At 43.4% G+C, this 25966-nt stretch overlaps 3 protein-coding genes and 1 long non-coding RNA gene across 8 annotated transcripts in view; 3 read left to right on the forward strand and 1 right to left on the reverse strand.

The window, feature by feature from the left end:
• The window catches only part of kat6a (K(lysine) acetyltransferase 6A), a 39120-nt gene extending 27116 nt beyond the window's left edge, over window positions 1-12004 (forward strand). For 4 of the 5 annotated variants that reach the window (XM_086313363.1, XM_086313365.1, XM_086313364.1 and 1 more), the window contains exons 11-17: window positions 892-1053; window positions 1682-1775; window positions 1944-2175; window positions 4177-4387; window positions 4478-5149; window positions 5277-5538; window positions 6225-12004. In XM_086313363.1, coding sequence (XP_086169489.1) covers window positions 892-1053; window positions 1682-1775; window positions 1944-2175; window positions 4177-4387; window positions 4478-5149; window positions 5277-5538; window positions 6225-9547 — 4956 coding nt within the window. In that variant the 3' untranslated portion in view covers window positions 9548-12004. The remainder of the gene's footprint in view (window positions 1-891; window positions 1054-1681; window positions 1776-1943; window positions 2176-4176; window positions 4388-4477; window positions 5150-5276; window positions 5539-6224) is intronic. The other variant, XM_086313367.1, reaches the window with a different exon arrangement.
• A 3066-nt stretch (window positions 12005-15070) lies between these two features.
• Window positions 15071-22722, forward strand: ap3m2 (adaptor related protein complex 3 subunit mu 2). The gene is made up of 9 exons (XM_086313372.1): window positions 15071-15366; window positions 16064-16348; window positions 16444-16615; window positions 16829-16966; window positions 17384-17469; window positions 19203-19336; window positions 19653-19860; window positions 20018-20162; window positions 20788-22722. Exons 2-9 carry the CDS (start codon window positions 16076-16078, stop codon window positions 20886-20888), a joined length of 1257 nt encoding a protein of 418 aa, XP_086169498.1. The 5' UTR covers window positions 15071-15366; window positions 16064-16075; the 3' UTR covers window positions 20889-22722.
• On the reverse strand, window positions 18668-25584 carry LOC147316824 (uncharacterized). The gene is made up of 3 exons (XR_015131747.1): window positions 24881-25584; window positions 19647-19876; window positions 18668-19348 (listed from the first exon to the last, which is right to left on the reverse strand). It is a non-coding gene; the product is annotated as an uncharacterized LOC147316824 (long non-coding RNA).
• Window positions 23420-25966, forward strand: part of tet3 (tet methylcytosine dioxygenase 3) — a 49608-nt gene continuing 47061 nt past the window's right edge. Inside the window, exon 1 of the mRNA XM_086313371.1 lies at window positions 23420-23618. The gene's annotated coding sequence lies outside the window, so the exon portion shown is untranslated. The remainder of the gene's footprint in view (window positions 23619-25966) is intronic.

Consider the following 25966-nt stretch of genomic DNA (forward strand, 5'->3'; position numbering starts at 1 on the left):
ATTTTCCTGTTTGGCTGCATTGTTTTAGTGTCTTGGCTGTGCCAGCAGAAGAAAAGCAAATAAAATCATCAGCTTAGTGTGTTTTTAACTTGATGATCATCTTGCCTGTTCACGTCCTCATAAAATAAACACTTTGCTCTGTGTGCTGGGCTTGAAAAATTGCCTGCTGTTAGATGTATCTCATTGTAAATTAAAAAAGAAAATTAAAAAGGCAATTAATGATGGCTTACTTGCCACTAGATGAACTTTTATCTAGTCTTCTTGCCACCTCAGACCTGCACACAGTTGCACAGTACAAACCCACAAGTCCTTTCAAATGTTTCCCACGCTGCCTGTCCAATTTTACCCTTTATTGGAGAAAGTTTCTGCATAGCATAATGCTTTCCCACCAACTATATAAATATATCTTAGTCAAAAACCCTTAAAGTGATTGTGACATCCTCACCCGCCTTAGTGGAATATCCTGTTCTTTGTATCAAAGTTATAATGAGACGAATTTGCAGTTAAGCACAGCGGCCACTGAATTGAGTGGATTGTTGTCTGCAGGACACAGCCGTCGAAGCTTCTGTTTTCCTCCACTCTGCAGTCCTTTCCTCTCTCCGAGGAGAGCACAGATAACAGGCCGTCTGCCAACCTGAGCCTCCCTCCGTCTCTTTACCACTCGTCGTTTCTCTCCAGCCTCTGTGTATTTCGGAGTCTACAGGGACACAGGGGAGATCATAGCCTAACACTAACTTCTAATCCATTCACCTTCACTCTGCTCCACAGCTCCCTAACAGCAGCCTGGAGATTTAACTCAGCACTTTAGTGTTTCAGGGATGAGAAAGTAGCTATTTAGGAAGTCCTGTGCTTTGCACTGATTTGTGTTTTCTTACCAACGTCTTTCAACAGGTTGATGGGAATGTTAGCACAATCTACTGTCAGAACCTGTGTCTACTCGCTAAACTGTTCCTGGACCACAAGACCCTCTACTACGATGTGGAGCCCTTCCTTTTCTACGTCCTCACCCAGAATGACAGTAAAGGCTGTCACCTTGTTGGCTACTTCTCTAAGGTAGTATGGCTTTCAGTTCATCTTCCCCCACTCAACTTCTCTGCAAAGATCTATTTTGTCTGGATTTTGTGTTTTCTTGACTCTCCCACAATTTTTAAGCAAAATACAGCTCTGTTGTGGGATTATATAAACACTTACTCCTATATATATCTATATATATAGATATATATATCTATATATCTATCGATATAGATATAGATATAGATAGATATATCTATATATATCTATATCTATAGATATATCTATATATATATATCTATAGATATATCTATATATATATATATCTATATCTATAGATATATCTATAGATATATAAATTTATTTTTTAATTTTTTTATTTATTTAGATTAAATGAAGCTGAAATAACTTCCTAAAACATACAAATGCTCATATGGTGTCCCAGATAAATAGTGGCTGCTGTGAGCACCATTGTCCCTCTGTGGAGTTTGCCTCTGCAGGTGCTCCCATTAACATGCAACCTCACTGCCAAAGCACAGCAGTTAGGGAGCAGACACCGCACCATTAACACCCAGCTCACACACACACAGACTTGCTTTATAATGTGGTTCCATTATTATTTTTCTTTTTTCCTCTAATGGTTAAATGTGTCTGTCTTTTTTCTTTTCAGGAGAAGCACTGTCAACAGAAATACAACGTATCATGCATCATGATTCTTCCACAGTACCAGCGCAAGGGCTATGGGCGTTTTCTCATCGACTTCAGTAAGTGCTGCTTATTTTCTAAAAACGAATAGAATGATCACAGTTTGAAATGAGAATATTGGGATCACTTTAACTAAACACTGATGGTTCCTCTTTTCATAGACATAATGACTAAATTCAAACATTTGGCTCATGATGCCCTTGTCTCCGGTTCCTCCTTCCCTGCAGGCTACTTGCTGTCAAAGCGAGAGGGACAGCCAGGATCTCCGGAGAAGCCTCTGTCGGACTTAGGTCGGCTGTCTTACATGGCCTACTGGCGTAGCGTGGTGCTGGAGTGTCTCCACGAGCTCCGCGACCGGCAGATCACCATACGACAGCTCAGCAAACTGACGGGGATCTGCCCCCAGGACATCACCACCACCCTGCATAGCCTCAACATGCTGGAGCAGCGGGGAGACCGGTCAGAAATATACTCCATGTTTTCTTTTATATGGCCCAAATATAAACAAAGTCGTTCTGCTTGTGCTACTATTGCCTTTTTTTTTTTTTTATTGAAATGCTGAATTTGCTGGTTTTCGGTCTAAGCAGCCAAAACGTTTTACTAAGGTGACCCAGTGTAATTTGAGAAAGACCAAGCGAAAATATGCAGTAAATGCGGTTACAGTAGATTCAGATTTTTGATGTGGAACAAGTATTTCAGTGGCAGCACCAAGAAAGCAAAACAGAAAAGCCTTCTTATGGAGGTACACAGACATGTCAGTGTGAAGTTTTAAAAGATTAGAATTGAGATTTCAAAAACAGCCATACAAATTTCGTGACACTGAAACTTAACATTCAAACGATGTTTGAACAAACAGTACATAAACCTATATTTTCACATGCATTGCATAAGCTGGTTAAGCTGCATTACTTTGGCTGCTCCCCAGACACGCAGCTATGATGCTAGTGGTAATGGGATCTCACATGCTGTCCGGAGTCACACGGACAGCCACTTGTGATTTTAATCAGTTAATCGTCCAGAGCCAGGTTGCACTGCACTCTCCTGGTGTTTGTAGTGGTACCACCAGAGTCAGGCTGTGCAGCTGTTAGGATGTTAGCTAGTGGATCAGTGGCATCGTTCACCTTCACTGTTCCCAAAATAAATTTTCAGCAAAACAAAGATTTGTTTTTTCTTATGTTATTAGGCCTCATAGACCTACAAAACAACAACATAAAAGTTGACTTGCATCTAACTGCAAAGTACACTATGTGCAGAAATGTCACAGTTTGTAAACTGAGGTGTCCTGGCAGCTTACCAAGCACATGTGTATTGTGCCAGATGTTAAAAAAGCAGCTTCTTGGTACTCTAAACTTTTAACTGTGTTGTCAAAAAAGATCTATTTTATTTATTCTGAATATTTGGATGACTGTATCACAGATGTGTCTCAAATAATGCAGCGAAGACTCTGTGTCTTTACTGTATGTGGGCTTACTGCACTTACTGTCAGTTATTTTTAGGTGCACCACAAAAAACACATGCGTGCAGGGTTTTTCCTGACTGAGAATAGATCTTTGGGGGCTGCGCATGTAAGCATCAGTGCTCTGCACGGTGTAAAGATTATAGTGCAGTAGATAAGTGAAATGATCTTTCAGAAGTGCATATATGCACTAAGTCTGTCTGTCCCTCTGCAGCCAGTTAAAAGTTTTGCCATTTGTCCATTGTTTATTTTAGAAGGTTTTACTCTTGATTTGGGCTTGTGAGTATAAAAGTAAGTCAAATTTGTAACTTAAAAACTTCTTGGTCTCATGAAAAGCAAAGTAAGCTCAATGAGATGTTGCTCCAATGGCAATGCTGTGCAGGTCAAGGTTTTTTACCTCTTTGAAAGCACCATGATGCATGCAGCTAAGTAATGTATTCCATGCGTGAAGACTTTTCTTTTCTAAAATTTGGCTGACACAACTTGTCTTCACTTTGTTTTGTGTAAACAAAAGAAACAATCAGTCAAATGTGTACGTTTTGACATTTAGATCATTCGAAAATGCAAGACTTTGTCCTTCTACTTTATCCTTACTCGTTATTTTAAACATAAGAGTTTATGTACCAATTTTGGTCCTTGTATCCACCTGTGAATGATTTATCTGCTGCACTGGAGGTGCTCTGTTACAGCTTTGTCGGTTTTATAGACAAACATGTCTGTTGTGGCTGAGTAAATAGAAGCCCAGTTGACGTAATTGGTTAAAAAATAGTTTAACTGCAGTGCTCGTTATTTTCCTTTGGCCCGTGCTAATACCTCTATGGGGAAAGCAAAATGTTTCTATCCAAGGAAAAAACAAAAAATCCCTGAACAGTTGGCATAGCTGCACGTATCTGCACATTTACCTGCACAGCCATATTTGTCTGTAATGTATCGATGCTTCAATGTAGAAAAATGTGCGTCCGGAGGGCTCATGCTCCCGTCTGGTTTTGCTTTGACTTTGTTAGACTCATCCTGATGCGAAGGGAGAAGCTGGTGGCCAACCACATGGCTCGTCTAAAGGCCCGGCCACGACAGCTGGAGGTCGACCCCGAGTGTCTCCGCTGGACTCCTGTCATAGTAACCAACACCGTGGTCTCTGATGCTGATGGAGATGACGACGACGATGATGATGAGGAGGAGGAGGATGAGGAACCAAAGGAAGGGACTCGCAAGGAGGTAAAGATTGCCATTGCATTTGTGAAGATAATAAATTTAGTCAGACTTGCTTTCTGGTGTAATTAATTTAATTGTAAATTTTCTAAACAGATTAAGCCGAGTCACAAGGTCCCACAGATGCCCTGGCATGTACGGCAAGGGAAGAAGGATGAAGAAGAGGAGGAGGAAAGGAAGACCTTTCTAGGATTTCCGATTGGCCAAAGCTCTCCAATTCCCCCTCCAGTCCGATGCCCACCGCCTGTACCAGAACCACCACGACCCCCTCCGCCAACAAACGGCGAACGCAGGCCACGAGGGCGCCCGCCCAAAAACTGGCCTTGGGGTAAGGTGAAGGACAGCGCGCGGGTGGGACGGCCACCCAAAATCCGTCCAGTAGAGGATGAAGATGATGAGGACGAGGACAGGTCAGAGGGGGTAAAAACCACAGGCACTGTCAACAGCCCGCCCTCCCTTTTCTCCTTGGACAGACAAGCGGACACGACAGCCTTTCACACACTCGACATGAGCAGGCACCCTTCCATAACCCCCACGAGACGAGGCCGGCCACCGAGGAAAAAGAGAGGCCCGAAGCCCAGACTGATAGAAGGTCCCGGAGAGGGTCACCCACAGCTTCCTGTGATTCCCAGGCTGAGCGAGTCTTCTCCAGTCAGGAAGAGCCGCTTCAGTGACAGCAGCGAAGAAGAGGAGGATGATGATGATGAAGATGACGACGAGAGGGGATGCTCCCCTCCTATGCTCACCAAATCAGGGCTCAAATGCAAGGTTAGACATTTTCAGCTATCATAATGATGATAATGATAATCGCAAAAGTAGCTTCCTGCTTGTGAAGTTGTCAGTTTGCTCTAAAGCTCCTTAGCACATCTTAATCCCTTGTCCCGTTTCTACCCAGAAGCCCATGAGGAAGCGCCGCTTTCGCCCGCGCAGCCACCCTCACAGCAGCGTGGTGACTGAGACCATTTCGGAGACCACGGAGGTGTTGGATGAGCCTTTTGTAGACTCTGACTCAGAGAGGCCTATGCCCAGGCTGGAGGAGGAGACTCCACTGGGTCACCCGCTGCGCCGCTACCCCCAACCGCAGTCTGCTCTGAGGTTGTCTGACCCTGCGCCAAAGAGGGGCCGACTCTCCAACCTCACAGATTCGGAGGAAGATGGTGAGCAGTGATGAAATGTGCAGGACTACCCATGTATGGACTAATCGTACATACATGGGTAGGACTTTGGCATGGCAATTCCAAAACCTTTGTGTTAGCCTGCTTTTTTTTCCATTCCACAACCAGTTTTAATGTGTGTTTCTGGTTATTGCTTTGATGCTGGCATAGTTGTGTCCAAGTTTAAGGTTGTCCTGGAGATTACTGAGGTAGTCTGCCTCCTCCGTTATTCCAGCCGCTCTGTTAAGCGTGCCAGTGCTCTGAAATAAACTGCAAATTTTAGTTGAGTTTTAACAGAGGCTTCTGTCTTGGATTGCAGCCTCTCAGTCAATGTCAATGTAAAACTCACCTAATGTTGGACAATGATAAAAATATTCCAGTAACTTCCCATTTATGAGAGATGACAATCCTAACAATGTCTGCATGGGGAGGGTGAAAGCTTGGGTCTTCTTCCTGGCCTTATGATAGTGGTGACATCTCCAAGTAACTTCTACTCTGATGTACAGTTGTTTGAACTGATGATTTTGGGTGAGTTACGGGCACCTACTGACATTCACTGGTTAAGATGGAGTTTAGTTATTTAGTCTGTTCAGAGGAATAGTTGGAAAGCCATCACATTTATTTTCACAGTCTGGCCAGAACTTTGTGCAGTAGCTGTATCTAACCACTTCATCTTCTTTGCTTTGCAGAGCTAACAACTATGCCGAAGTCTGTAGCTGCTTTGACAGCAACCCCATCAGAGACCCTTGGAGCCAACCCTGAAGTCCCAGTCAAAAAGAAGAAAGGCTGGCCCAAAGGAAAGAGCCGCAAACCACAGCACTGGAAGAAAAGAGGCAAGCCACCTGGCACAGGACCCAACCAGAGAGCAGCTGCAGACGGCCAGGCCCAAAGTGGGAATCCTCAGCAACCCAAAATCAAGATGAAGCCTGGTCGCAAGCCACGGAGCTGGTACTTGCAGCGGGCCCAGGAGGAGGCGGACAGGCAGGAGCAGGAAAGACAAAGGTTGCTAGAGCAGCAGCAGATGGACAAAGTTCCTCAGCTGCTGCAGACGGATGACCGGAACAGCAAACAAGTCTGCAGAACTAACACGGACAGAGACGTCAAACAAAAAGACTCTGACGAAGAAGATGACTATCTCCCTAAGCCCGTTGAACAAAAGATGCCCAGAAAGCGGGGGAGACCGCCCAAGAACCGCCAGCCACCACAGCCTACCCCCAAACCACCTCCCACCTCTGACCCGGAAGAAGAGGATGAAGATGATGAGGAGGACATCGAGCGAGCCTGGGAAGAAGACAAACCTAGCCGGCCACCATCCCGTCCACTGCTTTCCCCTTCTTCCTCTTCTTCCACCTCAGGGCCCCGGGCCCCGCAGTCCCGGCCTCAGGACACAGATATGGGTGACAGAGAGGAAGACGATGATGATGAGGAAAGGGAGGAAGAGGAGTGTGGCAGCATGGGCAGTGGTGGTGGTAGCGTGAACAGGCGAGCGGCGGTCACGCCGGGTTCAGGAAGCCGGCGAAGTGACGACCACGATGCAGACGATGAGGGTGACGGACACTTAGAAGACAAGAGCAGCAGCAGTAAAAAGAGAAAAAGTCCGGACCCTGAAGACGAAGACGACGATGAAGACGAGGAGGAGGAGTCTGCCTCACACGCAAACTCGCCTCCAGTCAAAGAAGAACCCCCAGGTGTAGAGCCTTTTTTAGGCATGGAGAACAGCGTGGCCCAGGAGTACGTCAGCAAACAGGAGGAGGAAGAGGAGGAGGAGGAGGCTGAGGAAAGGGTGCAGGAGACCAAGTGCCGGCCCCCCTCTGCAGACCCTCAGCAGGAGGAGAGGAGGCGCAGAGAGCAGGAGGAGTCTGCTGCAGCAGCGGCGGCGGTGGAAACGGTCACGGCCATGTCTGTTCCTTCTGAGCCAATGGAGCTGCAGCCCCTGCACCCGGATGATAAAGACGTCACACTCTTGATGGAACCCCAGCATCCGCACTCCCACCCTCACCAGCACCCTGACTTCAAGGAGGAGCTTGGCCACCATCACTCGCACCACTCACATCACCACTCCAATGAGCTGGACCTGGAGACTATGCAGGCTGTTCAGTCCCTGACGCAGGGGGAAGCCCAGGACGAGGAAACTGAGCCCCAGCCACACCACGGCGCTTACCAGGACTGTGAAGAGACCCTAGCCGCCTGCCGGACCCTGCAGAGCTACAGTCACACGGGCGAGCCTGAAGAGGAGACCCTAGCCTTAGTAGAGGAATGTGGAGCCTCCCAGCACAGCAGCCCCCTCCCTAATCCACCAGTGCCCCCGCTGCCCAGTCAGTCTGTGCGCTCTGTGAACAGCCCGGGGCTGCAATCGGGCATCGTGGATACGACACCAGCAGGGCAAAGGGGTGGAACTCCTGGCCCCACCGGAGCAGGGAGCAGTGGCGGTGGCGCTGGAGGTGGCTACACACAGATCACTCCAGAGCATCCCAGTTCGCTTTCTGCCCCCTCTCAGCAGAACATGGAGACATCGCCGATGATGGATGTGCCGTCTGTGTCGGACCACTCGCAGCAGGTGGTGGACAGTGGCTTCAGTGACCTGGGCAGCATTGAAAGCACTACAGAGAATTATGACAACCCCAGCAGCTACGACTCCACCATGGGTGGAGGGGGCAATGGAACAGGAAACGGGGGCAATGGAGGAGGAATGTCTGCTGCCGTGGTCGCCGGGGCTTCAACGGCTTCAGCGTCCTCGGCGTCCTCTTCTTCCAGCTCTGCCACCCCTTCTTCCTCCTCTCAGTCCAACAGCTGCTCCTTCGTGCCAGCCCCCAGCCTCACATCTTCCACAGGAAATGCCGCATCCCAGCTAGCGATGGGCAGCTGTAGCCTCATTCAGCAAACAGGACCAGGGCCCAACAGTGGACCAGGTGCCAGCAACGTGGGCAGTGCTGTGCCCCAGCCCCCGCCTCCCCCACCGCCATCCAACACCCCCAGCTGTGGCATTAAGTCTCCTCAGAGCTGTGGTGTGATTGAGAGGCCTCCCAGCACCAACCAGCAGCAGCAATCAACAAAAAAGGTTCCTCAACAGCAGCAACAAGCGCCCAACCCTCAGCCTCCACCCTCGGCCCCGCCACCGCCACCACAGCAGGCCTTGTCCCAGTGCAGCATGGGCAATGGCTTTGCCTCCACGCCCATGATCATGGAGATTCCAGAGAGTGGAGGTGGAGGAGGGGGCCGCACCCTGTATGAGCGCATGGGTCAGGACTTTGGTACAGGGGGCTACCCCCAGCCCTCGGCAACATTCAGCCTGGCCAAACTCCAGCAGCTCACCAACACCATCATGGAGCCCCACGGCATGCCCTACTCTCACTCCGCCGCTGTTACCTCCTATGCCACTAGTGTTTCTCTCTCCAATCCTGGGCTGGCCCCTTCACCCCACACTGCCCTTCCACAGGGGCAGCCCACTATGACCCCACCTCCTAACCTTAGCTCTGGCTCCATGAACCTGGGCTCTCTGCAGCTGCAATGCAACATGCCCACGACCAACATTGGCCTAGGACCTCCACCGCACACACAGCGGCTGCAGGGCCAGATGACTACCGTCAAAGGCCACATTTCCATTCGGTCCAAAGCCACTCAGCAGCTGGCCCCGGCCCCGCACCAGCAGCAGCTCTATAGCCGCAGCTCGGGGACTGTGGCCATGCAGGGTACACCGCGCACCTTGGCCGTGCAGCGCGGCATGATGCCAAACCTCATGCCCACGGCACCGTATAATTCTATGAACATGACGACTCTGAACCCCATGTCAGCCAGCTACCGAATGGCTCAGCCTATGATGAACAGTGGCTATCACAGCAACCCCGCATACATGAATCAGCCAGCTCAGTACCCCATGCAGATGCAGGTGGGCATGATGGGAGGGCAGGGCTACCCACAGCAGCCTATGCAGCCCAATCACCATGGGAACATGATGTACACTGGCCCCTCCCATCACAGCTATCCAAAACAGCCACATTACATGAGCAGATGAGCAGCCAAGAAGTGAAAAAAGGAGACAGAAAGGGGCCAGAGCGTATGCTCGCTGTACTCTAAATGTCCATTAGTCCTGTTCACCCTCTCCAGTGCCTCAGAGGCACCAGTGGAGTGAAGGTGATGGGGACAGAGAGGGTCTTTGGGTTTCCTGTTTTTTGTTTTTGTTTTTTCTGTGTTGTCATTTTGTCCCTTTTTTTATTTGGGCTCGTCTCCCCCTCCCCTCCCAGCTGGCTGTGTATGGGAGTATTTGGGCAGGATTTGGTGTGTACGTGGACCTCGGCCGTGCCGTGGAGCTTCAGGCCAGGCCAGCACACAGGCCCAGGAGTCCACTCCTCCTCTCGACACTGAGGAGGACAGTAAGGAACGACGAAGTATGACGAGGAAAAGTCCACAGAAAAGTCCACAGGGTACAGGAGTACCTGGCCTGGTCAGACTGTGAACGGTGGTTACTGAGTATATTCAACCATGCACACAATCTTTTAATATAGGAAGCCTTACCTTGAAAAAAGAGACGATGAAACATTGCAGGCGGACTGTTGTTTTATGTTAAACATACCGTTGACCTTATTTTTGTTGTTGTTTTTGTTTGTTTGTTTGTTTGTTTGTTTGTTTTTTTAAATACGTGTGTGCAGTCCGACCTCCTTACATGCTTTGATCTTTATACGCGTGGCATTCTGAAATGGTGATTACACCCTCTTGCTCTCTCAGAAATGCCCAAACATCTCCGGTGCCGCTCGGCCCCATGGCTTTTCGTGAGTTCCAGAAGAGCACAGTGGAGCAGGGCCTCGGGTGTTTGAGGTGTTTGACTGTTTTCCAGAGTCTCTGTCTTCCTGGATGGACAGTGTTGTACCAAAAACACAGCAAAGACACAGAAGAGACTAGCGTGTTACTGTCATATTATATATCCATAAATGAAACAAGTAGCATTATTTTCCAGTTTGCCGCGACTCTGAAACATTTCGATGTAAATATTCTGGTACTTCCCAATATTCAGCACACGCACACATACAAACACACGCACACACACACACACACACACACACACACACACACACACACATATATATATATATACATATATATATAAATACAAACACACACTGACTAGCTGTCTCCAGTTGATGGCTAGCTCAGGAAACATTCAACTGTTTTTGTCCACACTCCACTGACAGATGGTATACAATGTCAGCCTTTTTTCTTTTTTTTCTTTTTTTTTAGCGGCTTAGGGAATGCAGAACAAACGGTGGGATTTCCATGTAACTACTTTAAGGAAAGTCGGTTAACTATAGGTGACCTCGCATCCTTAAGTGTTAGTGACCCAAAGAGGTCGAGGAGTCTGCTTCTGAATGGTGTGTTTTTTGTAAAATTTGTTTTTTCTTTTGGTTTTTTTTTTTTAATCTTGTTTTTGTTATTGTTGTTTCTGTGCTCCCATTGGCTAAAAATGTGGCAGCGGACGGTTAGCCTTTGTGAAGGTGTGCCTGAATGCTCGATCTAGCGCGAGGTTTGGCCCTGGGATTGTAGCTCGATTATAGAAGCAGGGTCGGAGGCAAGGATCGGAGGTCCCGTAGGGTCGTGGTTGACTTTGTTGGGCCGCGTATCGGTATTCTTAGTCAAAAGAGGAGTTTTCATTTGTCACACAGACCTGGCATACAAACTTTCTTTGTGTGTATTCTGTTCTGTATTTACTTTTTTTTGTTTCATTTCTTTTCTGAATTTTGTCAGACTGGGCAGCTTTCTTTTATGACACAAGCTGACTCTTTTTGACTTTAGAAACCTATTGTAGAGAAAATGTTTTTTCTATAATATAAAAGGAAATTCTGACATTGATATTGGTACTGTCATTTTTTTCACTTCTGTTTCAGGAAACGACAAAAAAAAACATATTTTTTAGCTCGCCTCTTGGGTAATAATTACTAAGAAACTCAAAATTTAAAAAAATTACCACTCACTTTTAGTGACTTTAAGATGCCTTTAACCTCTCCATTCCATCTCATCTCTAGAGTTTTTCTATCTTTGTGTAGTATATTAATGCTATTTTAAACAAAAGGACTACAAATATCTAAAGGTTACTCGGCATTCTTTTTGTTTTCTTTTTGTTTTAATTTTTTTTACTTCTGTGTGTGCATAGGATGACTTCCTTACATTTAAGAGGCATGTAAAAATGAGCTCAGTATATTTCTGTCTGTTTATATTGCTTCCCTTTTTGTATCCTTTGTAATTGTACATGTTGCGTTGTATGCTAAGAGAGAGCGCAAAATAAAAAGAGGGTGGGGGGACGGGACAGCTGGGCACACAGTGAAGGTTGATTTGAGCTCAGCTGCCTCAACTCTCGACTCTGTCCCTGTATGTATTTCCATTTTTTTCCATTTTGTTTTTCTTTCTTAGCAAGTACTTTCAAAGAACTCTGTACATTTTAACATAAAATGAAAATAAATTATGTTGAGCCATTCATGTATCCTTTGAGTTTAGCCTGATTCAGTGCTACGTCACCTCAACCCCCTCACGTTTTCCCAAAAAGTGCAGGGAAAAGTTACACATTCAGCTTTTCTTTTTTTTTAAATTAAGTATGACGGCCTTGTGCAGGTTGTGTACAGAGCAACTTTTGACAATCAACTTTGAGCAAAACAAGTCTGAATTTAAAAAATAATATATAAAAAATCACACACAACATGAGCTGAACTATCAACTAGATGTTAGTCACTGCTACTTTCCACATTTTTATAACTTCTAGGTTTACTAAATTTGTCCAAAGGAAAAAAATGTTCTCAATAACTTCTATTTTTTTTTTTTTTTTTTCTTGAAAGACCCTTTGTCAAAATCTAGATTAGATTATAAACTAAAGGTCACATTTCATTTAAAAATGGTTAAATTATCCATGTTATGTCAAACCTAATCTTAAACCTAAAACTCATTTTAATGAAGAAAAGTAATTGCCTGAAAGCATCTTTAGTTAGTTTGGAAGTCAAAATCTGATCGTGAAGGTGAGTGGGTGTTGTTAGTGACCAGTTTTTGGCTCAAGTGGAAATTGGACGACCTGGCAGTTCTCGTCTGATTGAAATACTACTCTGATGATAATTAAATGCTCTCTGAATAATTAATTTTACCCCATAATTGGGAAGCATTGATCTAATGCTTCAGCTACAAATTACAAATGGAAGTGCTTTGAACATGTATGGCCACTAGATGTCAATGTAGAATTAATGTTTTCTCATTGCCCAAACTGCCCAATGGGGGCAAAGCTTACTGTCTGACATGAATACAGTTGGTGAACCTCTCGTCAGCAGATGTAGCTGATAACATTTACCAAGCACTGTACTTTTCATATACTTAAAGTTTGAGATACAACTTTTAATACAGAACTTTTACTAGTGATGTTCTGTCTACGGATTCTCTGTTCAGGTGTCACAATACTCAATGCTATATCTCTTGTAAATGGCTTCAAATTCTTCATGCTAGTTTTCCTGTTCTGATGGCACTATAAGCACATGAGTAGTTTATGCTTGAAATGACACTTGCAATATGTTATGACCCCATCTTGTGGCTTTTTCTTTAAAGGGACAAAGAAATACTCTCTTCTGGAGAACTTTAAAATTAGTCTGATCAATAATTTAAGCATTCAGCTGGAATTTAATAGACTCAACTCATCGTTTTTGTATTCTGAAAAGTCTGGACACGTCATCAGTGATGCTCCTGCGGTCATTCATTTTGGATCTTTCAACGTCACAAATCCTCCCGTCAGATGGGTACCAACTATCTGCACCATAACATCCTCCTGCTGGCAGTCAGCAGCAGTGGCCAGCCACTACTCACTTGGTCTGCCTGCCAGCTCAACCTTTCCTTCCTACTTCATATCCAATAGGAGGCTCTTTCTGCTCTCTCCCCCAGTCTTCCCAATTTCCTCCTTATTTTCTCTCCGTTAGTCAACAGCTTCCACACTCATTGGACAGGGTGACCTCTGTACTTGTCTGCCCATCTTTATCCCTACAGTCCTGCACCAGCTCTTTGTAGTGCTTCCTCTCAAATGCCTCCTTCCAGCCACCTTCTTAGGTACTTTTAAATTTTCCCTCCACCACTGTAAGTGGGACTTTATACACTTTCGTCCGCTACGTCGCTACGAGCAGGCCCTGTTGGTACAGCCATGTCTTACACTTCCCCAGGTATCCAGATTTTTCAGTACTCTTCAGCTTTGCTTCCCCCTCAGTGCTGTGGACATGGTTGTCCCTTAGCACCTTGTCATACCACTTTCCCAGATAATTTACGAGATTGTCCTTGATACTTGGATGATTTTGCCGTGCATAAGCAGATGGCACTTGTCAGTAATGTTGAGTTTCATAATGATCATCCTCCCTTATTTCTTTGGGATGTATGTAATCTTAGGCAATGTTACCACCTTATCAAGTCTGGCTAGAACCAGTCTTGTCTGCACAATGTCTGGGAAGATGTTGTGATTGTGACGTCATCCATGAAGCCCCTTTTGACCTATTGTTGCACCCCTGTATCCATTGCTGGACCTCTGGGTACCTTTTCAGTTGCTGTAATGATAAAGTTCATGTTCAAGATGGGGGAGACTTTTAGGGTATAGTGCTGGGTCTTGGGGCTAAAACAGCTCAAGCATTTTTGTCACTTCATGTACTTCTTTCCATGTTGGTTTGTTGGTGTTGAGAATGGAAGGGGGGGGTTCTGCCATGCCCGTTTCTGGGTGGTTGCCAAGGGGTAGGTTTTATCAGGCTCAGTATGTGTCCTTGAATTGAAGGGAAGTTGTAGGGATCTTTAATGAAATGGGCTTTACTCGTCTTCTTTTCCTTGTTCAATTTCTTTCTTCTTAGTCGGTTGAGGCATTCCTGAAGGCTGCTTCTGAGTTTATTTATGCCTTCCCTTTCCCCGGGGCTGCTTATTTTGTACCTCCTTTTAACACTCTTGATCCCTTTGCTTAAGTTGTTAATCTCCTTTCTTCTGTTTGGTTGTTTTAATGCCTTCGTGTAGAGCTGTACAAAAGCAGCTCAAAAACTTTACTGAAATTTGGAATATTGACTCAATATTGACTCATCTGAAACATGATAAAGAGTTAGGACAGTTATGTGTTACAGTTATACTGTTATATGTCTTTGCTGTGGCAAAGATGAGTGTTAGTTTTTTAAATCTGTGTATTCACTGCACTGTGTACACAACTTGTAATTGACATGTTATTAAGAATGAGCACGAGCCCAAAGTTGCTCTTGTGCATGGGTTCTTTGTTTGTCTAAATCACATTTGATAATCTTTACGGTGAACGTTAGTATAAGGCATCGCTAAGTCTCACTTTATTATGGATAAAGTATGCCTAACCCCCCCTAATGGATATCAGATTGTGGGCTATTATGTGCATTTTGTCTTTGCCTTTGCAATTTCACGGTGGGTTTTTTTTAATACACGTAAAAATGAATAATAAGAGGCAGACTATGTAAATATTCCTATATTTGTTTGAATCGAAAAAGAGCTCCACAAGATGAAATCTGATCCCGCAAACAAAATGTCAGACCAGGTACATCTTAAAACCAATCAGCGGGTGATTTTTACTGGTGTTTACCGTCGTTCTCCCGCTATAAACCAATCACAGCCAAGTCACGAGCCACCAGTTTCCGCACTGTTGGCCTATGCCTCTATTAAGAAGGTGGGATTTTACGCTTGGTCTTTCTTCTGATTGGTTCGCTCTGCTCTGCCATCCTTCCTCACTCAGGATCTGCTGCTCCACCTAACGGGAAGCAACGTCGGCTTAATCTTTCATTGAGAGGAAAAAAAGGTGAAAGGCGAGACGAAAACGTCCGAAAATTGTCTTCGGTGAGTCACTTGCAATTTTAGAAATGGTTCCAGCGGCAACTTACAATTTTATTCGTCAAACAAAAGCATCGTTATTTTAACGTATTTTAACCCCCTGGACCCAGTGACGGAGCTTTCTGTCATAAGACTGAAGCAGGAGGAGGGACGGAGGTAGCATCTCGTACAGAGAGATGGAGGCCTTCATCTACAATCTAATAGAAACAGCTAGCTAGCTAGCTAGTTACACGCCTGTTTTTCTTAAACTTGATAGTTTAGCAGTTGCAATTATTTTAGTTGTAAAGTTATATCCGGTTAAAACTTGATAGCTTTGCCGCATGTATAATTTATATTCTGGAGTCACATTTCTCAGCCATCGTAAGTTAGTTTCTTAATTTCTGAAACCCTGAACTTCAGTCTCAGCTCAGTAGACCTACTCTGTTACTTGAGCCGTTCTCATATATAAACTAAGCACAGTGTATAGACAGTATTATCCGGAGAGCAGAGCATGGTACTCCCAGTGTCATGTGAGAATAGGGTCTGTCTTCGGGTAAAATTCTCCATTGCGCCTGCTACCTCACTGTCACACTTGATGGTTTAATGCGACACTTAAACAACCTTCTTATTCTGTTCTTTATGTTAACAGAAGGCATGGTGTTTTGGTCTTAGCATTTTCTCATTTAAAAACCTCTGGTGGTCCCTTGTTTTTCCCTCCCAACAGCCTTTAGCCACAATGATCCACAGCTTGTTCCTAATTAACGCTTCAGGGGATATTTTCCTGGAGAAGCACTGGAAAAGTGTGGTCAGCCGCTCCGTGTGCGACTACTTCTTTGAGGCCCAGGAGCGAGCTACTGAGCCAGAGAATGTCCCACCAGTTATCCCCACGCCTCATCACTACCTTATCAGTGTGCTCAGGCATCACATCTACTTTGTGGCGGTCATCCAGAGTGAGGTCCCGCCGCTCTTTGTCATCGAGTTCCTGCACAGAGTCGTAGACACCTTTCAGGTTGTTCCTCCCCTCTCATGTCTGTTTCTGTCTACTTTTATCATTATTTGTAGTTAACTAAAAGTGCATATCCTGCTTGTGTGCTTTGTTCTCAGGACTATTTTGGAGTGTGTACAGAGGCGGCCATCAAGGACAATGTGGTAGTGGTCTATGAACTACTGGAGGAGATGCTGGATAACGGGTTTCCTCTGGCCACAGAGTCCAACATTCTTAAAGAGCTCATTAAGCCTCCTACCATCCTCCGCACCATGGTCAACACCATCACAGGTCTTTCAGTCTTTTATTTGTGCTGCTTTTACTTCCTGATTTCAGGCAACATTAATGCTTTGTTCATACACAGCTGAAACTTCTTTCAGTAACAATTACAGTTCATCTAAATAGCATTGAATGAATTCAATTGACAGTGTGAGCCATGGATATTACAGCAGCTGTTTGACTCTGTGTGCATGATCCTATACTGTTGTTAATTTCTGCTTCCAGGCAGCACCAATGTGGGTGAACAGCTCCCTACAGGCCAGCTGTCTGTAGTCCCCTGGCGGCGCACTGGGGTCAAGTACACAAACAATGAAGCTTATTTCGACGTGGTGGAGGAGATCGATGCGATCATCGATAAATCTGGTATTTCTTTTCAACTGTTTGTTGTGAAACATGTCACTGTTTGCTTGCATTATAATGCATGGGAGACATAGTAATTATTAATCCGCATTTAATCGGAAAGGCAGTAGCTCCATAGTGTAGTAGTTTGCACATTTGCTTAACAAGTGAAAGATCTCTGGTTCATTCCTTTTGGGGCTGCATCAGGATGGGTGTAAAATCTCTGCCAAATCACACACGCAGAGCTACCTGCTGTGGTGACCCCTTGTGAATCAGGAAGAACCTGAAAGGAGTTTCTAGTCAATCAGTCAAAAAATAAAGAAAATGGCCAATACAATACATAAAATGTCAGCTTTACAACACAATTATTTGTACTTGCCTTCTCTTCTAACATGTTTTTTTGCTTTCTATTGTTGTTTCTAATCAACTCCACCCCCATAGGCTCCACCATCACAGCAGAAATACAGGGAGTCATCGATGCCTGCGTTAAATTGACGGGCATGCCTGATCTCACCCTCTCATTCATGGTGAGTTTCTTTTTTTTCACAAACTCTATATTGTTATATTTTAAGCCTGTGAACTCTCCAGACAAATAACAGATGATTACAAATGGTCATAACTGTGTAGCAAGCAGGGGGTTCTCCAAGGTGCAGCTTGGAAACATTTAAATCAGTGTGCTGTACATTACAATTAATATTCACAGTAAAAGTCAAACATACAGTAACATTTACTTCGAAATATGTCACACCCACACTGTGCACATTTTGGACCAGAGTACTGAGAGGAGCTCAGCTGCCAGAGAATGTATTTATTTTCTCTTATACCGCAGCATGCAGGGAGCTGATTTTCCAGAGTATCTGCACTTTGCGTCACAGTTTTGATGATAAAACTTCCTGATAAAAGCTTCCTGTAATATGCAAGTAGGGCAGCACAAGTAATCACATTTTAATCTTGATTACAATTTTGGCTTCCCACAATTGGGAGTAAAAACACAGCTGTCCAACACTGAAAATGTGTGCTCTGCCAAAAGAACACAAAGCCAAAGCAAATCAAGCTCTCCAAAAATCACTGCCTGACGATTTGCCTACATGAGCCCGTCATAGCTATTTCCTGCACCACGCCATGTGACGTTTCCTCGACTAGTCTGGACAAGTAAATGTATGTTACAGTGATGTTAACAAGAGCAAATTGCTTGTGCTAAAAGCTGACATCGTTACCATGCACTTATTTTTTTTCTCATTCTCTGATGGCATATTTATTTCTTTAGTTATACTCTATTTTGGGCAAAACCTTTTTTAGTACAAAGTCAAAAATTTAATCGTGCAGTTCTCCAATGCAAGACAGAAACACACTTCAGTAATCAAACTTCAGCTCAAGTGATCAGCTTCTCTCTCTCTCTCTCTCCCCCTGCATTGCCTCTTTCTTCCTGTCTCTTTGTTCTTTCTGACTCTTGCCTGGAGGTCCTTGTTGAAGTCTCTAGCAAGAGTTTGTGATCATGATGTGGTTTTTGTTATCCTTTAGAACAGGAAAAAAATGAAACTAAGGAGGTCAAGAAAAAACATGCCCCATAAGGGCAACTGAAACGCTCTCTGAGACTTTGACGTCTGCTTCTCAGAGAGGCAACCATCCAGATGTGGTAGTTCACTGTGCAGCAGATAAGACTGATTTCATAGGTAGATTATATGGTAGAAATATGTTGAAAGAAATAGGCTTTGCTATGTGGAGGATCATTCCATTATGGATTTAATAAAAACAACGACGTGCACATTTGATTATTTCATTGCAACAATCTGATCGATATTATGACTGGACCTCTATTGGACTTTAAAACAACAGTCAACCTGTCTGTTTATAGCGTAGCTCTGCTATAACAGCCAGTTTTGACTAGAGGAAAGATCAGTGTAAGTCAGACTAACTGAGTTTTTGTTTCAGATTACTCTCCTGCCTACTTTATTTACAAGGTTTAATTGTTGCATCCAACAGTTATGGTGTCCAACAGTTTGAAATATTCAGTGCAAATTCCTTTGAAGTGTGTCTAATCTGAACGTCCACAAAAATTTACAGTGAAACTTGCTGACGAAAATCCCACGTTTCATGCAGTAACATCACAACTGTGTAAAGTGTTGCTGGAATAAGTGCTGTGTGTTCTTACAGGGTACACTGGGTAAATACCAAAAAGAAATGGAAAGATATTAAAAGTATTTTAATGTTTTTGAAACTTCACCACTAATCTTCCTGACCCACTGCATTTCTTTCGCAGAATCCACGGCTGCTGGATGATGTCAGTTTCCACCCATGTGTTCGGTTCAAGCGCTGGGAAGCCGAGCGGATCCTCTCCTTCATCCCACCCGATGGAAACTTCCGGTTGCTCTCCTACCACGTCAGCTCTCAGAAGTTAGTACTTTGCTGTGACACAGGCAACATACAACCGTTCATTTTCTAGTTCAGAATCCTGCTTTAGTTTGTGGAATCTGTCTTACTTTCCTGTTCACCAGAGAGGAGTGTTGCAGCCCCAGCCAGTGATAGATGGACAAAACTATTAACTATAGTCAGTGTCCTAAAATATGAATAATTAGTTTAACTGGCTAGTAGCAACATTTAATCACATAGTTGACTCATTACATGTATCTAATCAGGATATAAACAGAAATGCTAATCCATAAAGTAGGATTCCACTGTCTAATAGCTGATGTTGTTTTATCACCTTCAGTTTGGTAGCCATCCCAGTGTACGTGAAACACAACATCACCTTCCGGGAGGGAAGTTCCCAGGGGCGTTTTGATTTGACCCTGGGCCCCAAACAGACAATGGGCAAGGCCGTGGAGTCGGTCCTAGTCAGCAGCCAGCTTCCTCGGGGCGTCCTCAATGCCAACCTGAACCCCTCCCAGGGAACATACACCTTTGACCCAGTCACAAAGGTAACTGTGCAGCAATCTTTATATCACAAAAACACAGATGAAGGGAAGTGTAAATAATAGAATGAATAAATATATAAACCCGAATTATCTGAATATGTTTAAGAGACAAAATATTTAATTCTGTCATCTTGGTGCATTTTTTTTCTTTTTAAACCAGTTGTTGACATGGGATGTTGGCAAGATCAACCCACAGAAGCTTCCCAGTCTGAAGGGCACCATGAGCCTGCAGGCTGGAGCATCCAAACCTGATGAGAACCCCACCATCAATATTCAGTTCAAGATCCAACAGATGGCCATCTCAGGTACACACACACCATCTGAACCTCATGTTCATGTACATGTGACTGTTGCCTTTCAAGAATTCCTTCATTTCTTATTTGTGATCCTCTCTCTTCTTGCACTTAGTGACCAAGCTGAACATTGAATGAGATTGACAATTTCACTGTAATAGTGAAAATGAGCTCCACTTTGCCTTTTAAACCACAGAAAAGTTAATTCAACCCCCACACAGTTAGGCTCAGTCTGGTCAGCTGACAACCACCTGACAGTCCCATTGTAGGGGAACAGTGAGATGGTGACCACTAGATGGCGCTACACCCATAAATAAACCTTGCATGACACCAGGAAATAGATTTTATTTTCAGTGAAGTATAAAACAACCATCTTAGTTTTTCAAGTTTCACCAAGGGTTGACACATTTATGAAAATATGTTTTACAGTGTGACACAGAATGTAACGGTAATACTAAACTCAGAGCAAACAAAGCCTTTGGAGCTTTAGGAATCTCTTGTTGAAATCTCTGTAGAGGTTTTAGTTGAAACATCTCTAGAAGAGCCCTCCACCATCAAGCCAGATACCCTGGTATTTGTTCTGTTCCAGTAACACATAAGTCTAATAAATTCTTGATGTTTTTCTCTCCTTCATCAGGACTGAAAGTGAATCGGCTGGACATGTATGGTGAGAAGTATAAACCTTTCAAAGGCATCAAGTACATGACCAAGGCTGGTAAGTTCCAGGTCCGGACTTAAAGACTGCTTCTCTGTGACAACCGGACTGAGCCACCATGAGACTAAGGGGTGATGTGATGGGAAAGAGGAGTTGGTACATTCCTTGTGCTTATGCATTTACCCATGAAGGCTTACCAATACAAACTGGAGGCTCCTTGTAGCAGTTCTGAGTGGACTATTACACATAGACATGAAACCTCTGTTGTAGAACTTTGCCTAAATCAGGCAAGTTTGAAGCAAGTGTCCGAAAAAATTTCCAACACTGTCCTTGCTGAACTCAGACAAACCACACTAACCCAATAAAGATTTGTCCATATAATACACCGTTTACAGGATTTTCACTGACGGTGTTAACAAACCAAATCCATGTATTTAGATAAGGCTGGATTACTGGATAAATGGACCCTAGAGTATATTAAAAGAGAGCTTCTACACAAAGAAATTAGAATTAATTATGAAGTAGTGACCTGTACATTATGCCAGGAATCTACGATTCTAGGTTCAGATGACACTGCAAGGTAAAAAGTATTGTTTGACAGTGCTGTAGCACATTTAAGCAGTTAAATTCAAATGAAATGGCACGGACCTACAATAACTGTTTGAGCTCCAAAGAGTTGTTACTGCCAGTGAAAATCCACACTATACTTCTTATCCTGCTGTCCAGGTTTTCTTTTTTTTCCCAGCACCCTGGGCCTTCTTTTTTCTGTTTATTCTGTTCTTTGTTTCTTCTTTGCTGCAGTTTGATGATATTGTCTGCAACACTGGAGTCAGCATGCTGATGTATTAGACGTGTCTCTGAAACGGTCCTCAATCTTTGAAGTTTTTTGTTTGTTTGTTTGTTTGTTTGTTTGTTTGCAAATAAGAATGATACAGTGACTTTTTTTTTATTTTTTATTTTTAGCTATTTATTACCAGAAAGCCATGCATCTTCACCTCTTTTTATTCAGCTGTAATTGTGATTAATTACAGAATGTTGTCATTAAATTTCTTGGAAAATAAGGTTGACCCTGACAGTTTGGTGCTTAACCCTATGGTCCAAATGCTCCATAAAGGTTATCTCAGCCTTTATAGTATGATGTGCATTTTTGTTTTAAGTTTGTCTTTGCATACATTGTATAAACATAAGATTATGATTGTCGCCATGGAAACTGGTGAACTGGATGAATCAATAAGAGTGTAATAAAGTGATGCATCTGTGCCTCAGGGTCTCGGCTGGAATCAGCCCACCATCACATTGTGGTCTCATAAAGCTGGCTTGGAGAGTCATGGTTGCTACAGATACAGTTTGGTGTTATCAGCTAAGAGTAGAACGAAAACAAAAGTGTGTTAAGATATAACAGCGCGGTACCTCAGAAGAAATGCTTTGTGATTACAGCAAAATGTTTGTGTTTCTTACACAGCCTCCAATGGAGTGTAAAAACAGTGAAAAAAAAATAAAGAATTTGATGTGTTATAACCGAGCAATAACACTGATTACTCAATGTGTATAATGTGGTGTTTTCCACATATGATATTGTGTTACAAGAGTCAAACTGTCCTTTGAAGTTATGATTACATCCATCAATGAAGCAATTGGTTTAAGGTTGTCTCTTTGCTTGCACGTGTGCGATTACTGGAGCTATTATGAGCAACCCTATATGAAATTGTTCACAGAGGAGGGGCTTAGCCCAGGATGATTGGCAGCCAAAAACAGATGCCAGTTTCTGTATTCAGTGGCTTCACTTGTATAGAACAAGAAAATAACATTTGGCATCATATCTTCAAAGTAAATTAAGAGAAATTAGAAGACACTGGCTTAATGTCACAAGCTAATACAGATTCACACATCCTTCTGGATCCCTACAAACAATGGATTTTATTTAATCCATTGTTTGTAGAGAATATCAAGTTTTTTGGTGAAGGATTGCAGTCTTGGAGTGCAGTTTTTTTATGACAAAGTGAAATTAAAAAAATAAATGAAAGATTCTCTTGACTGCATATACAGAAAATGCGTCCAGTTTTGAAGTTAACCAACATTAAATGTTGCACAATACACCCAGCGTAACTATCAGACGTGCTCAGCTGTAGGTGAGTTGTGGATGTAGGTTTCTAAAATATGTAAATATTTAAAAACACATTTCCATTTAAGCAAAGATAGGAGTGCCAATTTGCTAGATAAGATGGCAATGTTTTGTTGATCAGAAATTACTGATAAGTAATAATAAGTCCTGTTTTTTTTCTAAATGGGATTAAAGTGTTGTTGGGTTTTTTCATGATGTCAAAACATCTGGTTTGAAACACACTAACTGCTTCTCAAGATCTTATATAAAACATCATTTTTAAAGGTAAGACTCATTGGATTATCTTATGGTAACTTCCACTTCCAGATGTGTGACATCAGCCCTGTGTCTTTGCTCCATCTGGCTGGACTCCAGTCCATAATTTACTTTAACCCCTCCAAAAGACAATCTACTACCTTTTCCTCCCTCCCTCCCTCCTCCCCCCCCCCCCCCCCCCCCCCCCCCCCCCATCGACCAGACTGAGCCGTTTAAAGTCAGTTATGTCATTTGGGTCCAACTTTGTCCTCACTCTTCTCCTTCGTGCATCGCTTTTTTTAGCACATTTCTAAACTTCTTTCTAAACCTTTTTTTCCTTTTCTTTTTTTATCATTTCGAATATTCACATTTTTATTTTTTTCGTTCGCTTAACTTTATGTCCATTTTCAAACACTTTAAAGGCTGTAGCGACAGAGGAATATCGCGGCATTTAGTGGTAAGTTATCGCTCGCCATTATAATAATGTGGATGTTTTTTTCCCTCACAGCAGCGATTTTGTTTGTTTGTTTTAACAACCGAGAAACGAAAAATTCTGAGCAGCACACGTTATATGTTATATACCAATATAACGCTTTCCAAAAAAAAAAAAAAAAATTAAAAATAAATGTGCAGCTTCGCATTAATTCCCCACAGCAGGTAAGTTTTAAACATGAATATAAATCAAAAATGTGTATTGAAGCTCGGCTAACGTGCCGTTTTTGGCACCCGGGGCAATTAACCGCGTGCCCTCGCTTACAGCCCAATCTGCTCTTTGTGTATTGAAGGCCAGATAATGGGCATTATCGTAATGTAAATCTAAGGATGGCTGTTAAGTGTTTATCTGATTGCTTTGATCGGTGTTGGGCGGCCGGGCGCCCTGCAGTGGTCCCTGTCGGTAAGCACGTGGACAGTAACAGTAATAACAGCAGTCTGGGTGGGGAGGGGTGCTCATGCAGACTTGACACTGGCCGCAGCACATTAAAGAGACGACACAACTGCTGATTAACCACGTGCTTCTTGAGTAGTTGCCGGAGCGCGTGCTGCGGCTGTGCAGCGCAGTGTTTGTAGTTTAATATCCTAGCTATGAGTCAGAGTTTATTTACACTGTTGCATGTTTACACAGATAATGGCACTTCAATAAAACTCTTCTGCAACATTGTCACCGCTTATCAACTTCCAGCTGTTGCTTATCAGCTAACTGACAGCTACGTGAGCGACTGCTATTGTGTCCTTAAAAAGTAGTGCCACTGTAATGACATTAGCTGTCATTCCAGCTTACTTTAATGTTAACTCTACGCTGCCTTGCTGCAGAGGACATCTATAGGTTTGTCTTTACACCAAATGTTATATAAGTAATTGCTAAAATTTTTACTGGAATAAATCTGTTTGGTAGCTTAAGGGTGCTATCTAGTTAAGGTTAGCTAGGAAACAAAGCTGCCAACTAGCAAAACTTCAAATATAAGGGTACTATAAATGCCTCATAGACCTAGATTTACAGGTTGTAAGTAGTTTGTTTGTCTTCCATAAACTCCACATTTTGCAAATTGATGTTAGTTTTTGGCCATACTTGGATGAGGGGCAGTATTTAGTCATCAGCTAATGCTAGCTAGTTCGGTTAGCAAGCTCTGCTCATTAACTGTACTGGTGCAATGGACAGACTCACATGTTTACTTATAGGTGCTTAGTAACAGACTAATAAAATAACAGAATTTCACTTACCACAAGGGAAACACCACCTTTGTGAACCGTTTGTAGGACTGCTACACAGCCAGTAATATTATTTCTCAAATAAGTGGATTAAAATGTTCCAAAAGGCACAAACAGCACAGGATCCTGGAATGCCACAGTTCAGTGAACCTCCAATTAGAGGAGGTCATGCCCCTAATCCAAGTATCCAGATGGACGATTGTCCAGTTATAAAATAACAGCATTACTATAGATTATTTATTAAAGGGGGAACTGTCCATAAGAGGCAAACAAATGTTTGTTGTATCAGGTTGTATAAAAGCTCCTTTTTAAAGCTCCGAAGGTTGCTTTTTAGCATGGAGTCTATGGGGAATGACTTGCTTTTGAGGCAGTTCATCTAATGGTCTCAAGTGGCCATTAGATGAACTGCAGTTTTTTAGCATCTCCACTTTACTTCTCAGTCTCAGAGGTTGTCACTTTATATCTCCCCAGAAAATCATTGTGACCTCTTTTTAAATTTCCCCACCCTTGAAGGCACTTGTATATATTAGAGATCATCTAAAAGTTACAATAAACAGCATGTTCATTGGAGGTAAAGTGGTTTAGGTTGCCTTTGATATGTGCTAAAAGCACCTTGTGAGCAGGCTGTGAAACCAGGCAGTAGCAAAGAAACCGTGGGTTTTCTCAGCACAATTCACTTTACTGATGGTTGACTGGAGCATGCGACTACAAGACAAAGAAGACTGTCCCTGGCTTCAACTTATCACCCCCCTCCTTTCATTCAGGGAGACATAAGCCCCCCTGTCCATGTGGGGCCTGCCATTATAACACAGTATCTTCTCAAACTGCTCACGTAGGCTTGTATGGCTATGAGCCAACTGGATGCACAGCACCGACAGCTGTGTTCAGAAACCAGACGATATCCAGACAGCAGTCAGGCTGAACTCTAATGTTGGGCATTTAATGTGAAGCCGCCAGTTGTATATAAATAAATGTGTAAGAGTAGGCAATAACACATTGAGACTTTTGGGCCCCACGCTTTAAACCTCGCAATGACAAATAACTTCTTTTTGTGTTTTGATGTTGATTTTAAATGTTTTGTCCTCTCCCTCTTTGCCT

This window comes from Aulonocara sp. 'chitande type north' Nkhata Bay, linkage group LG12 (assembly GCF_057382095.1).
Source record: "Aulonocara sp. 'chitande type north' Nkhata Bay isolate Kocher_YH1m ecotype deep benthic linkage group LG12, A_spYH_male_GT1.1, whole genome shotgun sequence".
NCBI lineage: Eukaryota > Metazoa > Chordata > Actinopteri > Cichliformes > Cichlidae > Aulonocara > Aulonocara sp. 'chitande type north' Nkhata Bay.

What these genes read in the sequence shown, in the direction of transcription:
- ap3m2 (XM_086313372.1), top strand. Translation starts at nt 16,076, where the DNA reads ATGATCCACAGCTTGTTCCTAATTAACGCTTCAGGGGATATTTTCCTG. An exon ending in TACCACGTCAGCTCTCAGAA is followed by an intron (nt 19,337 to 19,652) that starts GTTAGTACTTTG and finishes TATCACCTTCAG; the next exon opens with TTTGGTAGCCATCCCAGTGT. An exon ending in CCAACAGATGGCCATCTCAG is followed by an intron (nt 20,163 to 20,787) that starts GTACACACACAC and finishes CTCCTTCATCAG; the next exon opens with GACTGAAAGTGAATCGGCTG.